The sequence below is a fragment of the Meles meles genome, chromosome 7 (assembly GCF_922984935.1).
Source record: "Meles meles chromosome 7, mMelMel3.1 paternal haplotype, whole genome shotgun sequence".
Classification (NCBI taxonomy): Eukaryota; Metazoa; Chordata; class Mammalia; order Carnivora; family Mustelidae; genus Meles; species Meles meles.
Window position 1 is genome coordinate 48,630,118 of NC_060072.1, and position 14,974 is coordinate 48,645,091.

General features: G+C 37.0%; 1 protein-coding gene across 3 annotated transcripts in view; it reads right to left on the minus strand.

Annotated features, from left to right (window-relative positions):
* Nucleotides 1-5,941: 5,941 nt before the first annotated feature.
* Nucleotides 5,942-14,974, minus strand: part of NUP107 (nucleoporin 107) — a 48,568-nt gene continuing 39,535 nt past the window's right edge. For 2 of the 3 annotated variants that reach the window (XM_046013340.1, XM_046013342.1), the window contains 7 exons: nt 14,705-14,817; nt 13,790-13,892; nt 13,153-13,313; nt 12,268-12,393; nt 10,261-10,374; nt 6,795-6,962; nt 5,942-6,423 (listed from right to left, as the gene is read on the minus strand). In XM_046013340.1, coding sequence (XP_045869296.1) covers nt 6,316-6,423; nt 6,795-6,962; nt 10,261-10,374; nt 12,268-12,393; nt 13,153-13,313; nt 13,790-13,892; nt 14,705-14,817 — 893 coding nt within the window. In that variant the 3' untranslated portion in view covers nt 5,942-6,315. The remainder of the gene's footprint in view (nt 6,424-6,794; nt 6,963-10,260; nt 10,375-12,267; nt 12,394-13,152; nt 13,314-13,789; nt 13,893-14,704; nt 14,818-14,974) is intronic. The other variant, XM_046013341.1, reaches the window with a different exon arrangement.

Genomic DNA, 14,974 nt, shown 5'->3' on the forward strand with positions numbered 1-14,974 from the left:
CTTGAATCAATGTTGGGGCTTTTAATTGTTCTCGAAAAATGTCTGGTTAACCTAAATGTCCTGATATACTTGGTTAGTGTTGTATATAGTGATCTACCATATTTAAATTTTATTTTTATCTATTGTTCTACCACCTAGTGTAAAAACTACGCATCTGGGTTTCTTTGGGTTTTGTTTTTGTTTGTTTTGTCCCTTGATTAGTCTTGCCAGTTATCTATTTTAAGCTTTTTTAAAATTTTTATTTTATTTGGAGAGAGCGAGCGAGCGAGAGAGAACGCAAGCACATAAGCAGGGGGAACAGGCAGCAGGAGAAGCAGGCTCCCTGCCGAGCAGAGAGCCGGATGGGCTATGGGATTCCAGGGCTCTGGGATCATGACCTGAGTCTGAGCTGAAGGCAGACGCTTAACCAACTGAACCACCCAGGGGTCCCATAGTTTGACTATTTTATTGGCCTTTTCAAAGATTACTTCTAGTGATTTTGATTCAGGTTATTACCTTTTTCTTCTTTTTCACCCTCATTTCTCGAATAGAATGTTCAGTTAATTTATTTAAAAATAAAAGGACTTAGGGGCACTTGAGTGGCTCAGTGGGTTGAGCACAACTCTTGGTTTCGCTCAGGTCATGACCTCAGGGTGATGAGATGGAGCCCCTAGTCTGGGGTGCTGCATTCAGCTGCCCAGAGTCTGCTGGAGTTACCTCCCTTTCCCTTTCCATCCTCTCTGCTCTTCCCCGTGCTCACTTGGGGATGGCATACATGCCCTTTCTCTCCCTCAAGTAAATAAAATACTTGAAAAATAATAATAAAAAAAAGGACTTAGGCTATGAGTTTCCCTCCTGAGAATACCTTTACTCACAGTCCTCAAGACAGTGTAATATTCTCAGTCCTTAATTCCTTTTTTTTTAAAGATTTTATTTTTTATTTGATAAAAAGACACAGTGAGAGGGAATACAAGCAGAGGGAGTAGGAGAGGGAGAAGCAGGCTTCCCACTGAGCAGGGAGCCCTATGTGGGGCTCGATCCTCCTGGGATCAGATGTGTAGCAACTGAGCTACCCAGGTGCCCCAGTCCTTAATTCTTAAGTAGTCTGATTGACAATTTTAATATCCTCTTTGATCTAAGAATTATTCAAATATTGAGCCCCTGTTTTGTGTCAGGCACTAAATTTGGCACCTGTAAGACAGTGGGAAGTAAAGCCAGACCAGACCCTCTCCCTTAGAACTTAGTGAGAGAAGACTGGTAGTAAACAATGATCAACTATGATAATGAATATTTTGAAGTAATAAAATATGGTCCTGTGAAGGTATAACACAATCGGATCTAAACTTGGGGAGAGGGAGGTGGTCAGGGGGTTCCCCAAGGAAATGAATCTTTAAGATACAAGAATGAGAATCAAGCAAGGTCTAAAGTCTAATTTTCCTAACATGGTCTTCCTGATAAGCTTTTCTTCCTATCATGCCACCAAATTCTATGGATTCTTACCACACCATATGCCCTTCCCACTGTTTATATTGCCATTCTCCCTTCCAGTTTGGATCCACAGAACCCTCTAATCAGTGGTTTACAATGTTTACCCTCACCTGCTCACCAATTAAGGGCCATGGCACCCTGTCTTCATTTAGTCTACTCAATCGTCCCCTTGTGCTTATAGATTTGGACTGTTAATTTTAGCATGGATAATAATCTTTTCACCATTCTTTACTTATCTTGCAATATTTGAAAACAGTTACAATATGAATTCTGAAAGTTGGGTTAAAATGTAACAGTATCAAGTGGAATTCAAAAGCCTGTTGGGTTAGGGTTACTGAGTCTAACCCCATATTTGCCATTTAATCCAGGTTTCTGCTGTTCTGGAAGCTGCCGTTCTCCAGACTGATTTAATGGTTAAGCAGCTTTCTTGCCCTTCTTCACAAGGCACAGTAGTCCTAATCTTTACTTGTCCTGAAATGTGATTATTATCCTTATTCTCATTTACAAATGTTGAAAATATAGGTTAATGGCTGTTACCTTGCAGCTGGAGGTATGAGAGTAAGATTCCAACCCAGATTTCTCTGGTTCCTGGCCCACTTCCCCTCCTTTTTATTTTGGAAAATTTCAAACTCGTGCAAAGTTAAAATACCCATCACCTGGTTTCACCAGCTGCCATTTTCATGTGTACCTACTCCTCACCCCTCTATTTGATCTCTCCAAAGTAAATTTACATTCACTGAAATGCAATAATCTAAAATGCACATTTTTTTGATAAATGGAGGCACCTATGTAACCCACACCAGTTAAGATACAGTATATTTCCATCACCTCACAAAACTCCCTAGAAAATCCCCACCCCCCATACCCAAGAGGAAATCACTTTTTTCATTTTTCCTTAGCCATGGTTTTGACTGTTCTAGAACTTCATGTAAACGGATCGTACAGTATGTACTTCTGGTGTCTAGGTTCTTTTGCTGGGTAGAACAGTTCTTTCCTTTTTATATTGCTGAGTAGTGTTTTGTATGAACATACTGCAGCTTGTTTAGTCATCCTACTGATGGTCATTTGGGTCATTTCCAGTTTGGGGCTATTATAAATAATGGCTATGAATACATTTGCACAAGTGTTCTGTGATACTTATTTTCATTTCTCTTGAGTAAATATATGAGTGAAATTTCTAGATTAAAGGATAGGTGATTATAAAAAAGTCAAAACTTTTCCCAAAGAGTGTACCATTTTGTATTTCCCCAGTAATATATCAGTCACAGTTGTTCCACAATTTGTTGTCCGTTTTTTATTTTCGCCATTTTGATGGCTATGTGGTGATCTCTCCTTGTGGTTTCCTTTGCATTTCCCATGATTTGAGTACTTTTTCATGGGTTTTCCGATTGTGCATATTCCCTTCCTTTACGAATCTTTTTTTTTGTGCCACTTTTTGCTTTATTATTGAATTGAAAGAGTTCTTTGTATATTCTAAGTAGGAAGGTTTTTTGGTCAGATATATTTTTGCAAATATTTTCTCCCAATCTGTGTCTGCCCTATTTATTTTCATAATGGTGTCTTTGGTGAGCAGTTTTATATTTCAGTTAAGTAATCAATATTTCCTTTATGTTTATTGCTTTCTGTCAATAGGAAAAATCTTTTTTTTCTTGTATAGGAAATCTTTGCCTACTCACAGGTCATTAAAGATATTCTTTTTCTTCAAAGCTTTAGTTTTAGCTTTTATGAGGCGTATAATCCACTTCTAATTAATTTTTGTGAATAGTATAAAGTGGGGGCCATGATTCATTTTTTTTCCATATGGATATTTAGTTGTTCTGTCCTAACTCCACTCAAATCTTGTATTTTGAAGATTTTTAAATCTACAGAAAAGTTTAGAGATTAATAAACATGACTGTGCCCTTCACATAGATTCTGTAGTTAATATTTTGACAAATTTATCTGTGTAGACTTTTAAAGCTAAACCTTTCTATTTAAAAATTTTAAAAAATATTTTATTTCTATTTATTTGAGAGATCACAAGTAGGCAGAGAGGCAGGCAGAGAGAGAAGGGGAAGCAGGCCCCCTGCTGAGCAGAGCTCCTGATGTGGGGCTCAATCCCAGGACCCTGAGATCATGAACTGAGCCGAAGGCAGAGGCTTAACCCACTGAGCCACCCAGGCGCCCTAAAATTTTTTATATTTTAAGTGATCTCTATACCCAACATGGGGCTAGAACTCACCACCCCAAGATCAAGAGTCACATGCTCTATCCACTGTCTGGCCAGCCAGCCAGGTGCCCCAAAGCTAAACTGTTTTAAAGTGCAGACTTCATGGCCTTTCATCCCTAAGTACTTCAGTGTGTATCTCTTATTCTTTTTAAAGATTTTATTTGCCAGAGAGAGAGAGAACAAGCAGGGGGAGTAGCAGCAGGCAGAAGGAGAAGCAGGTTTCCCAGTTAGCAGGGAGCCTGATGTGGGACTCAATTTCAGGACGCTGGGATCATGACCTGAGCTGAAGGCAGACATTTAACAACTGAGTCACCCAAGCGTCCATCAGTGTGTATCTCTGAAGAATAAAGACACTCTCATATCTGGTCACAATTATCACACCTAAGATTAATTCAGTCATACCAAGTAATATAGAATCTATTTTCTTGCTGAAATATTGGTTAGAATTGTGTTAAACCTGTTCATCAATTTGGCATCTTTACTATGTCGAGTCTTCCATTTAATGAATATGGTGTGTCTCTCCCATTTATTTTGCTCTTCTTTGGCTTATCAGTATTCTGTATTTTCAGCATACAAATCTTATACGTATTTTGTTAAGATTTAGACTTCCAAGTCAGTTCATACTGCTCCACCTCATTTTTTAAATGTATAAAAACTAAAGAGGTTTTGGAAAGTAAATATTTCCTCTGGATCGTTCTTGCTAGCATAAGAACTTGAGGTGGAGTTCACTGCCTCTACACCTCTCCCCGACTGATGCAAACAGCATATCATGATCAACTCCCGCTGTGTTTGGTACAATATCCATCTCTGATTTAAGCCAGAATACCCCAAGCTAACTAAAATCACCTATGGCATATTATACTTAAATATACAACTTCCAGGACCCTATACCAGGCCTCCTAGCCAGGCGGGTGGCATCTATAAATACATCTTTAAGAAATTGCTCAGGTGTGGGGTGCCTGGGTGGCTCAGTCGTTAAGCATCTGCCTTCAGCTCAGGTCATGATCCCAGCGTCCTGGAATCAAGCCCTACATCAGGTTCCCAGCTCCACGGGAAGCCTGCTTCTCCCTCTCCTGCTTTCTCTGCTTGTATTCCCTCTCTCACTGTCTCTCTGTCAAATAAATAAATAAAATCTTAAAAAAAAAAAAAAGAAAGAAATTGCTCAGGTGTGGGCACATGGATGGCTCAGTCACTTACATATCCAATTCTTTTTTCAGCTCAGGTCATGAGATCAAGCCCTGCATTGGGCTCTTCACTAGGCCTGGAGCCTGCTGGAGATTCTCTCTACCCCCCTTCTTCCTCCCCATTCTTGCATGCAATCTCTCTCTTAAAAAAAAAAAAAAGAAAGAAAATTCTTGCTGATTCATAAATAAGCTATGCATTACCATTTCTGGGCCTTGCTTATACTGATTTCCTAATGTGCAGTCCCTCACTCCTCTTGTGCTTTATCTTTGCCCTTGCAAATTCAGTGCATTACTCAAACAGCAGCTCTAATGCTACTTCCTCGGAGACCTCTTAGCTGGTGACAGTGTCTTATTGTGCAGATTAGTTGCATTTTTTAAATGGCATTTAAAAAAGGTATTTGTTGTATTTCCCCTACTAGAAGGGCTGGAGTAGATTCCACTCATTTTTGTATTTCCCAACTTAGTGCCTACTGTGTACCAGATACTATGATAAGACTTCACGAGATCTAACTTAATCAGTAGCCAGTTTATTGAATGAGAGTTAATAAAAATGAAATGTTTCCAAAATAAAACAAAAGCATAGTATTAGACAAAAGTCTTGTTATATTCATCTTAACTGTAGTATTTAAAAAACACTAAATTTATGAGGCGCCTGGGTGGCTCAGTCGTTAAGTGTCTCCCTTCTGCTCAGGTCATGATCCCATGGTCCTGGGATCAAGCCCAGCCATCGGGCTCCCTGCTCATCAGGAAGCCTGCTGCTCCCTCTCCCACTCCCTCTGCTTCTGTTCCCTCTCTCAGTGTCTCTCTCTCTCACTCTGTGTCAAATAAATAAATAAAATCTTTACCAAAAAAAACAAAAAAAACACCCCACTGTTATAAATTACATACCTGATTTAGAAACGAATCTACTTTTCATCCTCTTTATAATTTTAAGATATCAGCATATTTATGCTCACAGGAGAAAAGTAGGATAATAGGAAACTTAATTTTTTTTTTTTAAGATTTTATTTATTTATTTGACAGAGAGAAATTACAAGTAGGCAGAGAGGCAGGCAGAGAGAGAGAGAAGGAAGCAGGCTCCCCGCCGAGCAGAGAGCCCGATGCGGGACTCGATCCCAGGACCCTGAGATCATGACCTGAGCCGAAGGCAGAGGCTTAACCCACTGAGCCACCCAGGCGCCCCAGGAAACTTAATTTCTTATTACATAAGAGGTAATTCTAGAACTTATAAGAACAGAAAATTTTAATTTTTATATAATTTTATTAATAAACACAGGGAAACAGTCATATAATACATTAAATTTTCAAAGTTATCTTCATAATATGCTGAAAAATATAAAATGCAAATGTCTAAATTTTCATTTTTCACATGACAAAAGAAAAAACCCAGTAATTACAAATATGTGTATTTTACAAGAAACTCCATTTATCATAGAAATTAGCAGAGTGGATGAATTATGACTGAATTTCATATCCTAATGGATCAAGTCCCTGGTCTAGGAGCATTAGAGAGGACTCTCTTAACTTCTGCAACAATTTCCTTAGTTCTTCCTTAGAAAATACCTGATTTTAAGAAAAGAAAAAAAAAAGTTAAGAATGACAGCAAGGAAGAATATATGAATTTATGGTCATTTAATCAACCCGATAGCTTAACATAAGAAGAAATTCCTCTTTAAGATTTATATAGCCAGAGGCCACTATGTTAGTGTGGTCCAACAACTTCAAAGCTATTTCTTTGAGCCAGTCTATTTACTTCTAAGTGTTTATGAATATGTATGTATTTTCAAAAAAAAGAACAAATATTAGAAGTGGACCATTACTTTAAGAAAATCTAAGAACGTCTCAAAAATGTAAACACATCTCACAAAATCAAATATTATTACAGAGCTTATCAAATCACTAAAATTTAAAACTGTAAATGCTCCAGAACTTACCAGATACAGTTTGTGGCGCTCAGAGGAGACCATATCAGCTAACTGCAAGCATTCCTGATACTGACCGGTACTATGCAATATTGTATGAAGCAGAAAACACAACATTGGCAGACAAAGCTTTCTCAATGAAATCATTTGGTGTGTCCTTTCATGGTCTTCTTCAGCATCCTATAGTCGAACATCAAGTTGTCATTTTAACAAGTTTTAAGGTAAATACTGTTATAAAAAAACCAAGTATTGAATCAAAACCAAAATGCAACAGGTAGAAGCTAATGAGGTTTCTCTAAAGCTCATGATGCCCATTAAAAATAAAACAAGGCAGGATTTTAATCATGATAGACACACAATTTTTGGTAAAACAGCATGAAGGCAAACAAAGCATAATACGGAGGAGTCCCTGGTCTGATAACAAAAACAAAATGCTTCTGAATTTATATTTTTCTTTTTTTTTTAAATTTGTATTTCTAATACTTATTACGTCTTAAATAAAAACATGCTTAAAGCAGTAAGATAGACTAAATACCACTGGAACAAAACTGGGAACAGAAAAGAAGTACTGTTTCCCTTGATGTGTACAGATGGAAATACATGTGAGAGGACATAAACTGATGGTGGTGACTGCTGCTGGGGAGAAGGGTCATGAGGTAGGGAGAGGCACACAGGGAGGGACACTGTCACCGCAAACTCTTTTTAAGCAAAGTGAATTTATGATTCCTTTGTATAATTTTTCAAAAATAGAAAAATTAAAAGACCCTATAGATTTGAATAATATAATTAATGAGACAGAACTAACAGATATATGAGAAAAACAATGTGGAGAAAACAATTAGCATTTCGAAGTACATATGGGCCTTTCTAAAAAATTATGTGCGCAGTAGTAAGAGTACAGAAATGTACCCAAAACATTTTCTCGCAACAAATTTGAAATCTAAAAATCATTAAAATAATTTTAAAAAGTACCCAACCTTAACCTTTGTGAAATAATCTTAAAAACAGAAAGGAGGGACACCTGGGTGGCTCAGTGGGTAAAGCCTCCACCTTCCGCTCAGGTCACGGTCTCAGGGTCCTGGGATCGAGCCCCACATCGGGCTCTCTGTTCAGTGGGGAACCTGCTTCCCCCTCTCTCTCTGCCTGACTCTCTGCCTACTTGTGATCTCTCTGTGTCAAATAAAAAATAAAATCTTAAAAAAAAAAAAACCAACCAAACAAACAAAAACCAGAAAGGAAATCCATAGAGTTCATAGCATAAGACAAAACAGAGAACAAGACAAGGTGAATACCTGGTCTTTAGAAAAGCCTAATAAAATACCTAATAAATTTTTTTAAAAGCAGTACCTTCTTAGAAGTCTGGAATTTTTTGTTGTTGTTTATGATAACTTATATTAATCAGTGTAAGTATCTTCATGGGACAGACTATGTTAAGCTGCTAAAGCATTTTTCAAAAGCAGATGTAAGTGGAGGCATGAAGCAACAAAATGTATATGGTAATTCTTCCAAGGAGTGATTGTACTAATTTAGGCTGACCTAGGTCAGTTTTCCACACATAGGAAAAATTACTATCAATCATTCAGTCTTGTTTTGAGATATAAATATATTAACAGTAAATATTAAAATGCATGCATGTGTTGTGTTTTCTTAACTTTGAAAGGGAAAGCACTTTCATTTCTCAAGTAGGCACTCACTACCTTCAGAGGTGGATTTAAAACCAAAGGTCTTACTCATAATTCACATTAGTTGTTTCCACCAAGAGCCTGTTAAGAATATGAGCACTGCTTTCTCAGAGTCACTCCATTTGTACTCCAATGGCGTCTTTCGCCTCCCTGCTAGGGAGACAAAGAGGCCCTGGCTCCCAGACCCTTTATCACCTGAAAGCAGCAGCAGGTCTATTAGTAATCTAATTAGTAAGTCAATTAGTAAGGATGGATTCTGGCCCCTGCTTCTTCTAGGTCTTGTTGCTGGCCAAATATCAAAGGGGTATTACCGATAATCTGTTCTGCTAACTCAAATGGCTTCCCACACCAGCAGACTGAAGGCTACCAACTGTCCTGAATTATGCCTGATGGGCCCAGCAATTTGCCACAAGGAAAAGAAAATCAATTGCTCTCCACAACCTAAGCTGTTTTTGTCATTCGAATGAACAGAAGCTTTGAAAAATCCTGTAAATGTATAAAATTAAAACATTCTTTCCATTAGGGACATACAGTAGCGCCTTACATGTGAGAAAAATTCATTAACTGGTATGTGTTGCCAGCAGGAGTTGAACTGCACTGACATTACAGGTATCTCTAATATGAAGACAGTGCGTTTACCCCGGTCATTTACTAAATGTACCAAACATTTTCTGAAAGCCTCTTATGTTCTAGGCATTAACTTAAGTGCCAAACTCAGAGAAATGAAGAAAACAATGTTGCTGCCTTCATGAAGTCTACATCTTGGTGGAGGTAGACACACAACAAGCAAATAATATTCATTATACATTATATGTAACTGCCACAAAGAAAACCAATGCAGGATAATAAGAAAGTGATACAGGGTGGCTGGGGCTGGGGGACAGGGAGGGTCTCTAAAGAGAGAGAACATTGGACATACTACTAAAGGAGGTAGGAAAGCCATCGGTATAGCTATCATGGGGAAAGGGCATTCTAGGTTCTCTGTTCAAAATACTGCACCATATATTCAAGAATCCAGCATTTCCAGTTCCCCTCTGACAGATCATAAGGTCTGCAGAGGCAAAGCTGATTACTCAAGGTTTCTGTTAAACCACAGGATCAGGCCTCTGTATCCTTTCGCTCAGATGATAGTTACCTTCAGTATCCTTCCTTTCCCCTCTATTCACTCAGCTTCGACATCATTCTTCAGGAATCAGTCAAATACTATACCTTTCAAGTACCCTGTCTAGATCTCTTCCAGGTAAAACCAACCTTTTCTTTTCCTGAACTCACAAAATACTTAATCTGTGCTTTTCTTATGGCATTAGGTACTTTTGTAACTAGTCTCAACCCAGGATATACATTTAAGCTCTCCAGCAGATTAAAAAAAAACAAAACCCCCAAAATCCAGCCCTACCACAGATCAATTAAATCAGAATCTCTGAGAGTGGAGCCCAGCATTTTAAAAAAGCCCCCCGCCAAGGTCATTTAAATGGATAGCTCAGAGGTGAGGGCCATGGCTACTAAACTTATCTTTGTATCCTTAAATTGAGTTGAATACAATTAAATTTTAGATCCAGAATTTTTAAAAATTACATTTTAGTATCCTGAATGAACACATTAAATCTGAAGAAGTAGTTTACCCAATAGTCCAAGATTTCTATTCCCTAGTTAGTATTTTCAGTCTAGGTTTAAATTATGGGATGTTCAGTTACAAGAACAAAGGATATATAAGATCCATAGGTGCTTCTATTTAGAGAAAGAACCTTTGAAAATAGACTTTTCCTTTTTAGCTGTAGACAATATACAGAACTTACCTCTCTAACATCTACCATCCACCCTCCATCAACAAATAACAAGACATTGTACATTTTCTCCTTCACATCAGCAGTCAGGGCATCCAAATGTCCTTTCCAAATAACATAATCCATCTGCAAAATAAACACAAGACATATGAACAGACTAAAATCAATAAAAATTATTTGTAAAAGTACAGACAGGAATATTTACATGGAACATCATTCTAAAGAGTTCACTTTATTGAGGAGCATGCAACTCTTGATTTCTGGGTCATGAGTTCAAGCCCCACATGAGTATAGAGATTACTTAAATAAATAAAACTTAAAAAAAAAAAGTTAACTTTAGTCAGCCAAATACAAAAATAATCAACAGACTGCAGAGAAATACAACACTAAAATGTTAACTTCATAAATGAACATTAATGGCACCTGAAGGTAATTTTCATGTTTGGTTAATAACCTGCAGAAAACTAACAGGTGGCTTTTTTTCAAATAGCATTAACAGAAAGATCACCTGTTACAGTAAGACTAGAACTGCTGAAGAAATTACCTCTTTAAATATGACCTGATCAGCTCACAGTTATATGGTCAATTAATCTTCAACAAATCAGGAACGACAGTCCAATGGGAAAAAGACAGTTTCTTTAACAAATGCTGTTCGGAAAATTGGATAGCTACATGCAAAAGAATGTGACTGGACCACTTCCTTACAACAAACACAAAAACAAATTCAAAATGAATTAAAGACCTAAATGGGAAACCTGAAACCATAAAAATCCTAAAAAGAGTAACATCAGGGTGGCTCAACTCGTAGGCATCCAATTCTTGGTCTCAAGTCATGATCTCATGGGTCATGGGATAAAGCCCTGCAAAGCAACAGGCTCTGCACTCAGTGGGGAGTCTGCTTAAGATTTGCTCCTTCTACCCCTCCCCCCACTTGCACTCATACTCACTCTCGCTCTCTCTCTCAAATAAAATAAATAAATCTTAAAAAAAAATCCTAGAAGAGAGTACAGGCAGTAAAGATCTCTAAAATTGACCATAGCAACATTTTTCTAGATATGTCCTGAAGCAAGGGAAACAAAAACAAAAACAAACTATTGGGACTATAGCAAAATAAAACCCTGCACAACAAAGGAAATAATCAACAAAACTAAAGGGTAACCCACTAATGGAAGAAGATATTTGCAAATAACATATCCGATGAAGGCTAGTATCCAAAATATATAAAGAACTTCTGTAACTCAACACCAAAAAAATGAAAAAAAAAACAAAAAACAAAAAACAGTTAAAAAATATTCAGAAGATCTGAAAAGACATTTTTCCAAAGAAGACATACAGATAGCCAACAGACACAGGAGAGATGCTCAAAATCATTCATGATCAGGGAAATGCAAATCAAAACCACAATGAGGTATCACCTCACACCTGTCAGAATGGCTAAAATCAAAAATGTAAGAAACAACAAATATTGGTGAGGATATAGAGAGAAAGGAACCCTTGTGCACTGTTTGTGGGAATGCAAACTGGTATAGACACTGTGGAAAACAGTATGGAGGTTCCTCAAAAAGTTGAAAATAGTACTACCCTATAACCAGCAATTGACACTACTGGGAGTTTACCTAAAAAATACAAGAACAATATAAATATAAAAATATATAAAAACAAATATATAAAAAATATAAAAACAAAAATATAAAAACAGTAATTCAAAGGGATACACACACCCCTATGTTTACTGCCTTCTTTACAATAGCCAAGTTATAGAAGCAGTCCAAGTGTGTCCATATATGAGGGGAGGTGGTCGGGGGATGGATGAAATAGGTAATGGGGATTAAGGAGTGCGCTTGTGATGAGCACTGGGGGACGTATGGATGTGCTGAATCACTATTTTGGACACCTGAAACTAACAGAACACTGTATGTTAACATACTGGAATCAAAATTAGAAAAAAAAATCTGAAAAAAAAAATGTGATCTGTATTTTTAAAGTGCAATAGATAGGTCTTATCTAAATTCAACTTACTTCATATTTCTTTTCTTTGTGTTCATGAGCCACTCTCTCAGTAAAAGTTGCTTGAGGTATCAAAGTAGGTTTCTGTGGAGCTGAATTCATATGCTTAAACCACTCGTTAAAGGTTTCATTGGCTTCCTAAGATGTAAAATAAAATAGAAAAATACGAAACAAACACAAATTTTCCATATGTTCTACAGAGCTATTAAAATTTGGTTCTTAGAACTAATTTTGCAACATCAAGAAACAGAACGGTTCAACATTTATTTTTTGCATACAAAAAAACATTGTGAATAAATATTTTGTCAAATGGTGAACACCAGGAAGGTACACGTATATTGTGTTTTTTCTGGCACCTAATCCTATCTCAAGCGCTCCGGTCATATACGTATCTTGACATTTACCACTCTGTGATGTTTACTTGTCTGTCTTCTTGACTAGCCCATTAGCTTCCACAGGGCAAGGATAGACTGCTATCCACAGATGTCCCCTAGAACCTAGTCTGATGTGATCACTTCATTTTTTGTTGGAAGCATTTTAAATGAGTATGTTGTTATTTTAGGTATAACAAATTTAGATTATCTTGCCTTTCTCAGTTATTGACCCCTCACCCCCAAAGAAACACTAAAGTTGATACAAGCATTCAAAGACTTGCAAGGACACTAAGTTTCAGACATCACACACTCTACGATGTGAAGTTCTTGGTCGGTTAGCATGAATTAGAAGCTTATGCTGAGGGCCAGACCATAATGCTCCTGTGGATCAGTCAGTACCACAATCACAAGAGAGAGAAGATAAAAAGTCAGTCACCACCATTGGATGAACAGTTCAAAGTCTGAGAGTGAATCAGAAAAATCATAAAGGTAGACACATTTGTGATTTTCTTTATAGGCTCACCAAATAAGCTCTAATGCACAAATGTTCTCTGATAGCATTATCATCTTCGGCAGGAAGTGGACTTTCCATTCCTTGTTCCTCCCACTGATTATAGATTTCTGCTATAGAATCCTGAGGAATTTTCACAAATACTTCTTTAGCAGCTTCATGCTTTTTTGATGCTGTGAAAAAGATGCACAATTTTTCAATATATGTGAACTGCTGTATTGTGGTTTCTAAAGGAGTCAAATTAATTGGTTTGCAACTTTTACAGTCAGCTGTAAGCGTCTTGAGTCCCAAGTAGTTTTATTAAAGGTTTGGGTGATTCTTTGTACTTAATGGCCAGGCTTTTTCCTTATTTCAGTGGGTCAAGTCACAAAAGGATTCATTTAATGCAGTTGCTTTTACCAATTTTTGTGTCTTAAGGCAATTACATTTTTCAAAGCCTTGAGATTATATGAAACACTGATTAGGACAATGATAATGTTAAATGTTTTGTTTCATTGTACTAGGCTTGATATCTAAGAATGGCTGTTTTGTCACCTGCTCCCCCCGCCACCGGAAGGATTAGAAAAACAAAAAACACAACAAAACAAAAATTTAAGAATATATAAGTTTGAACAAAAGCTTGAGAAGAGAATATTAAAATAAAGCATACCCAAGAATTTTCTCATTATCGCATTGCCTTGTTTAAGTGCTTCCGCCCTCTGTGCTGGGTCAAATACCAACCAGTCAATTACGTCAATTTTTAAACGGTCCTCCTATTCATTTAATTGGAAAAAAAGAAACATCAATCGTACCTTTTTCTAATATATTATAGTTAGTAGAATTAACTTACATCTAGTAAATATGATTTTCCCTCAAGTTATATGAAATTATGAAAGAATCTAGCTTTCCTTAGTTTCTTCTCACACTTAATAACTCAAATTACAAAAAAAGGGATGCCTGGGTGGCTCAGTCAGTGAAGCGTCTGCCTTTGGCTCAGGTCATCCCAGGGTTCTGAGATCGAGTTCCACATTGGGCTCCTTGCTCAGTGGGGAGCCTGCTGCTCCCCTTGCTTGTGAGTTTGCTTGCTCTCTCCCTCTCTCTCTGACAAATAAATAAATAAATAAATAAAATCTTAAAAAAAACAACAACACTGAAAAAATTACAAAAAAACCTTCCTGAAGTATGAGTCTGGAATTAAGTATTCTATGTCCCACCAACTTAACCAGGTGATTCCTTAGCGGCTACTTTAAAATGTTTTTTGTTTTTTTTTCCTGAAAACAGGGTAAGTAAACTACTTAAAGAGTTAGAGATTGATCAAGTGTCTAGAATAATCCAATAAGCAAAAATCCAAAGCTCACTTTTTTCTGTTAAAGAAGCTTCCTTAACACAATACTACTGCAAGTAACTTAAATCCCTTACATAAGACCTTAAGTCTGCTGCCAATTTTTAAAATTTAAAAGGTTTTGGCTGACAAAGAAAAATTCTTAAAGAAAGGAGCCAGAGTATGTTAAGGAGGAAGTTCACCAAAGAGCCACCAAAGAGGGATTAGGAGTTATGCACACATCTCCCCTGCCCCTTATGTTACCTCAGTAGTGCTGGTATCTAGGGCTGGGGCCACGTCATGATGACTGAATTCACCATTATCTTTCTTTCGGATATTCTCGACTACAGTCTTTGTTATAGTTGCAATATCCAAATCTAAGGAATTTTTTTAAGAGACAAAAACAAGAATTAATCATTCACACTAATATTCTCTGAATAGTCACAATGATTTGGTAAACTGGAATTAAAATTCTATAAAAATATAACATGTAAAATATGAAAGACATTATAAAATTGTAAAAGAAAATGCCGT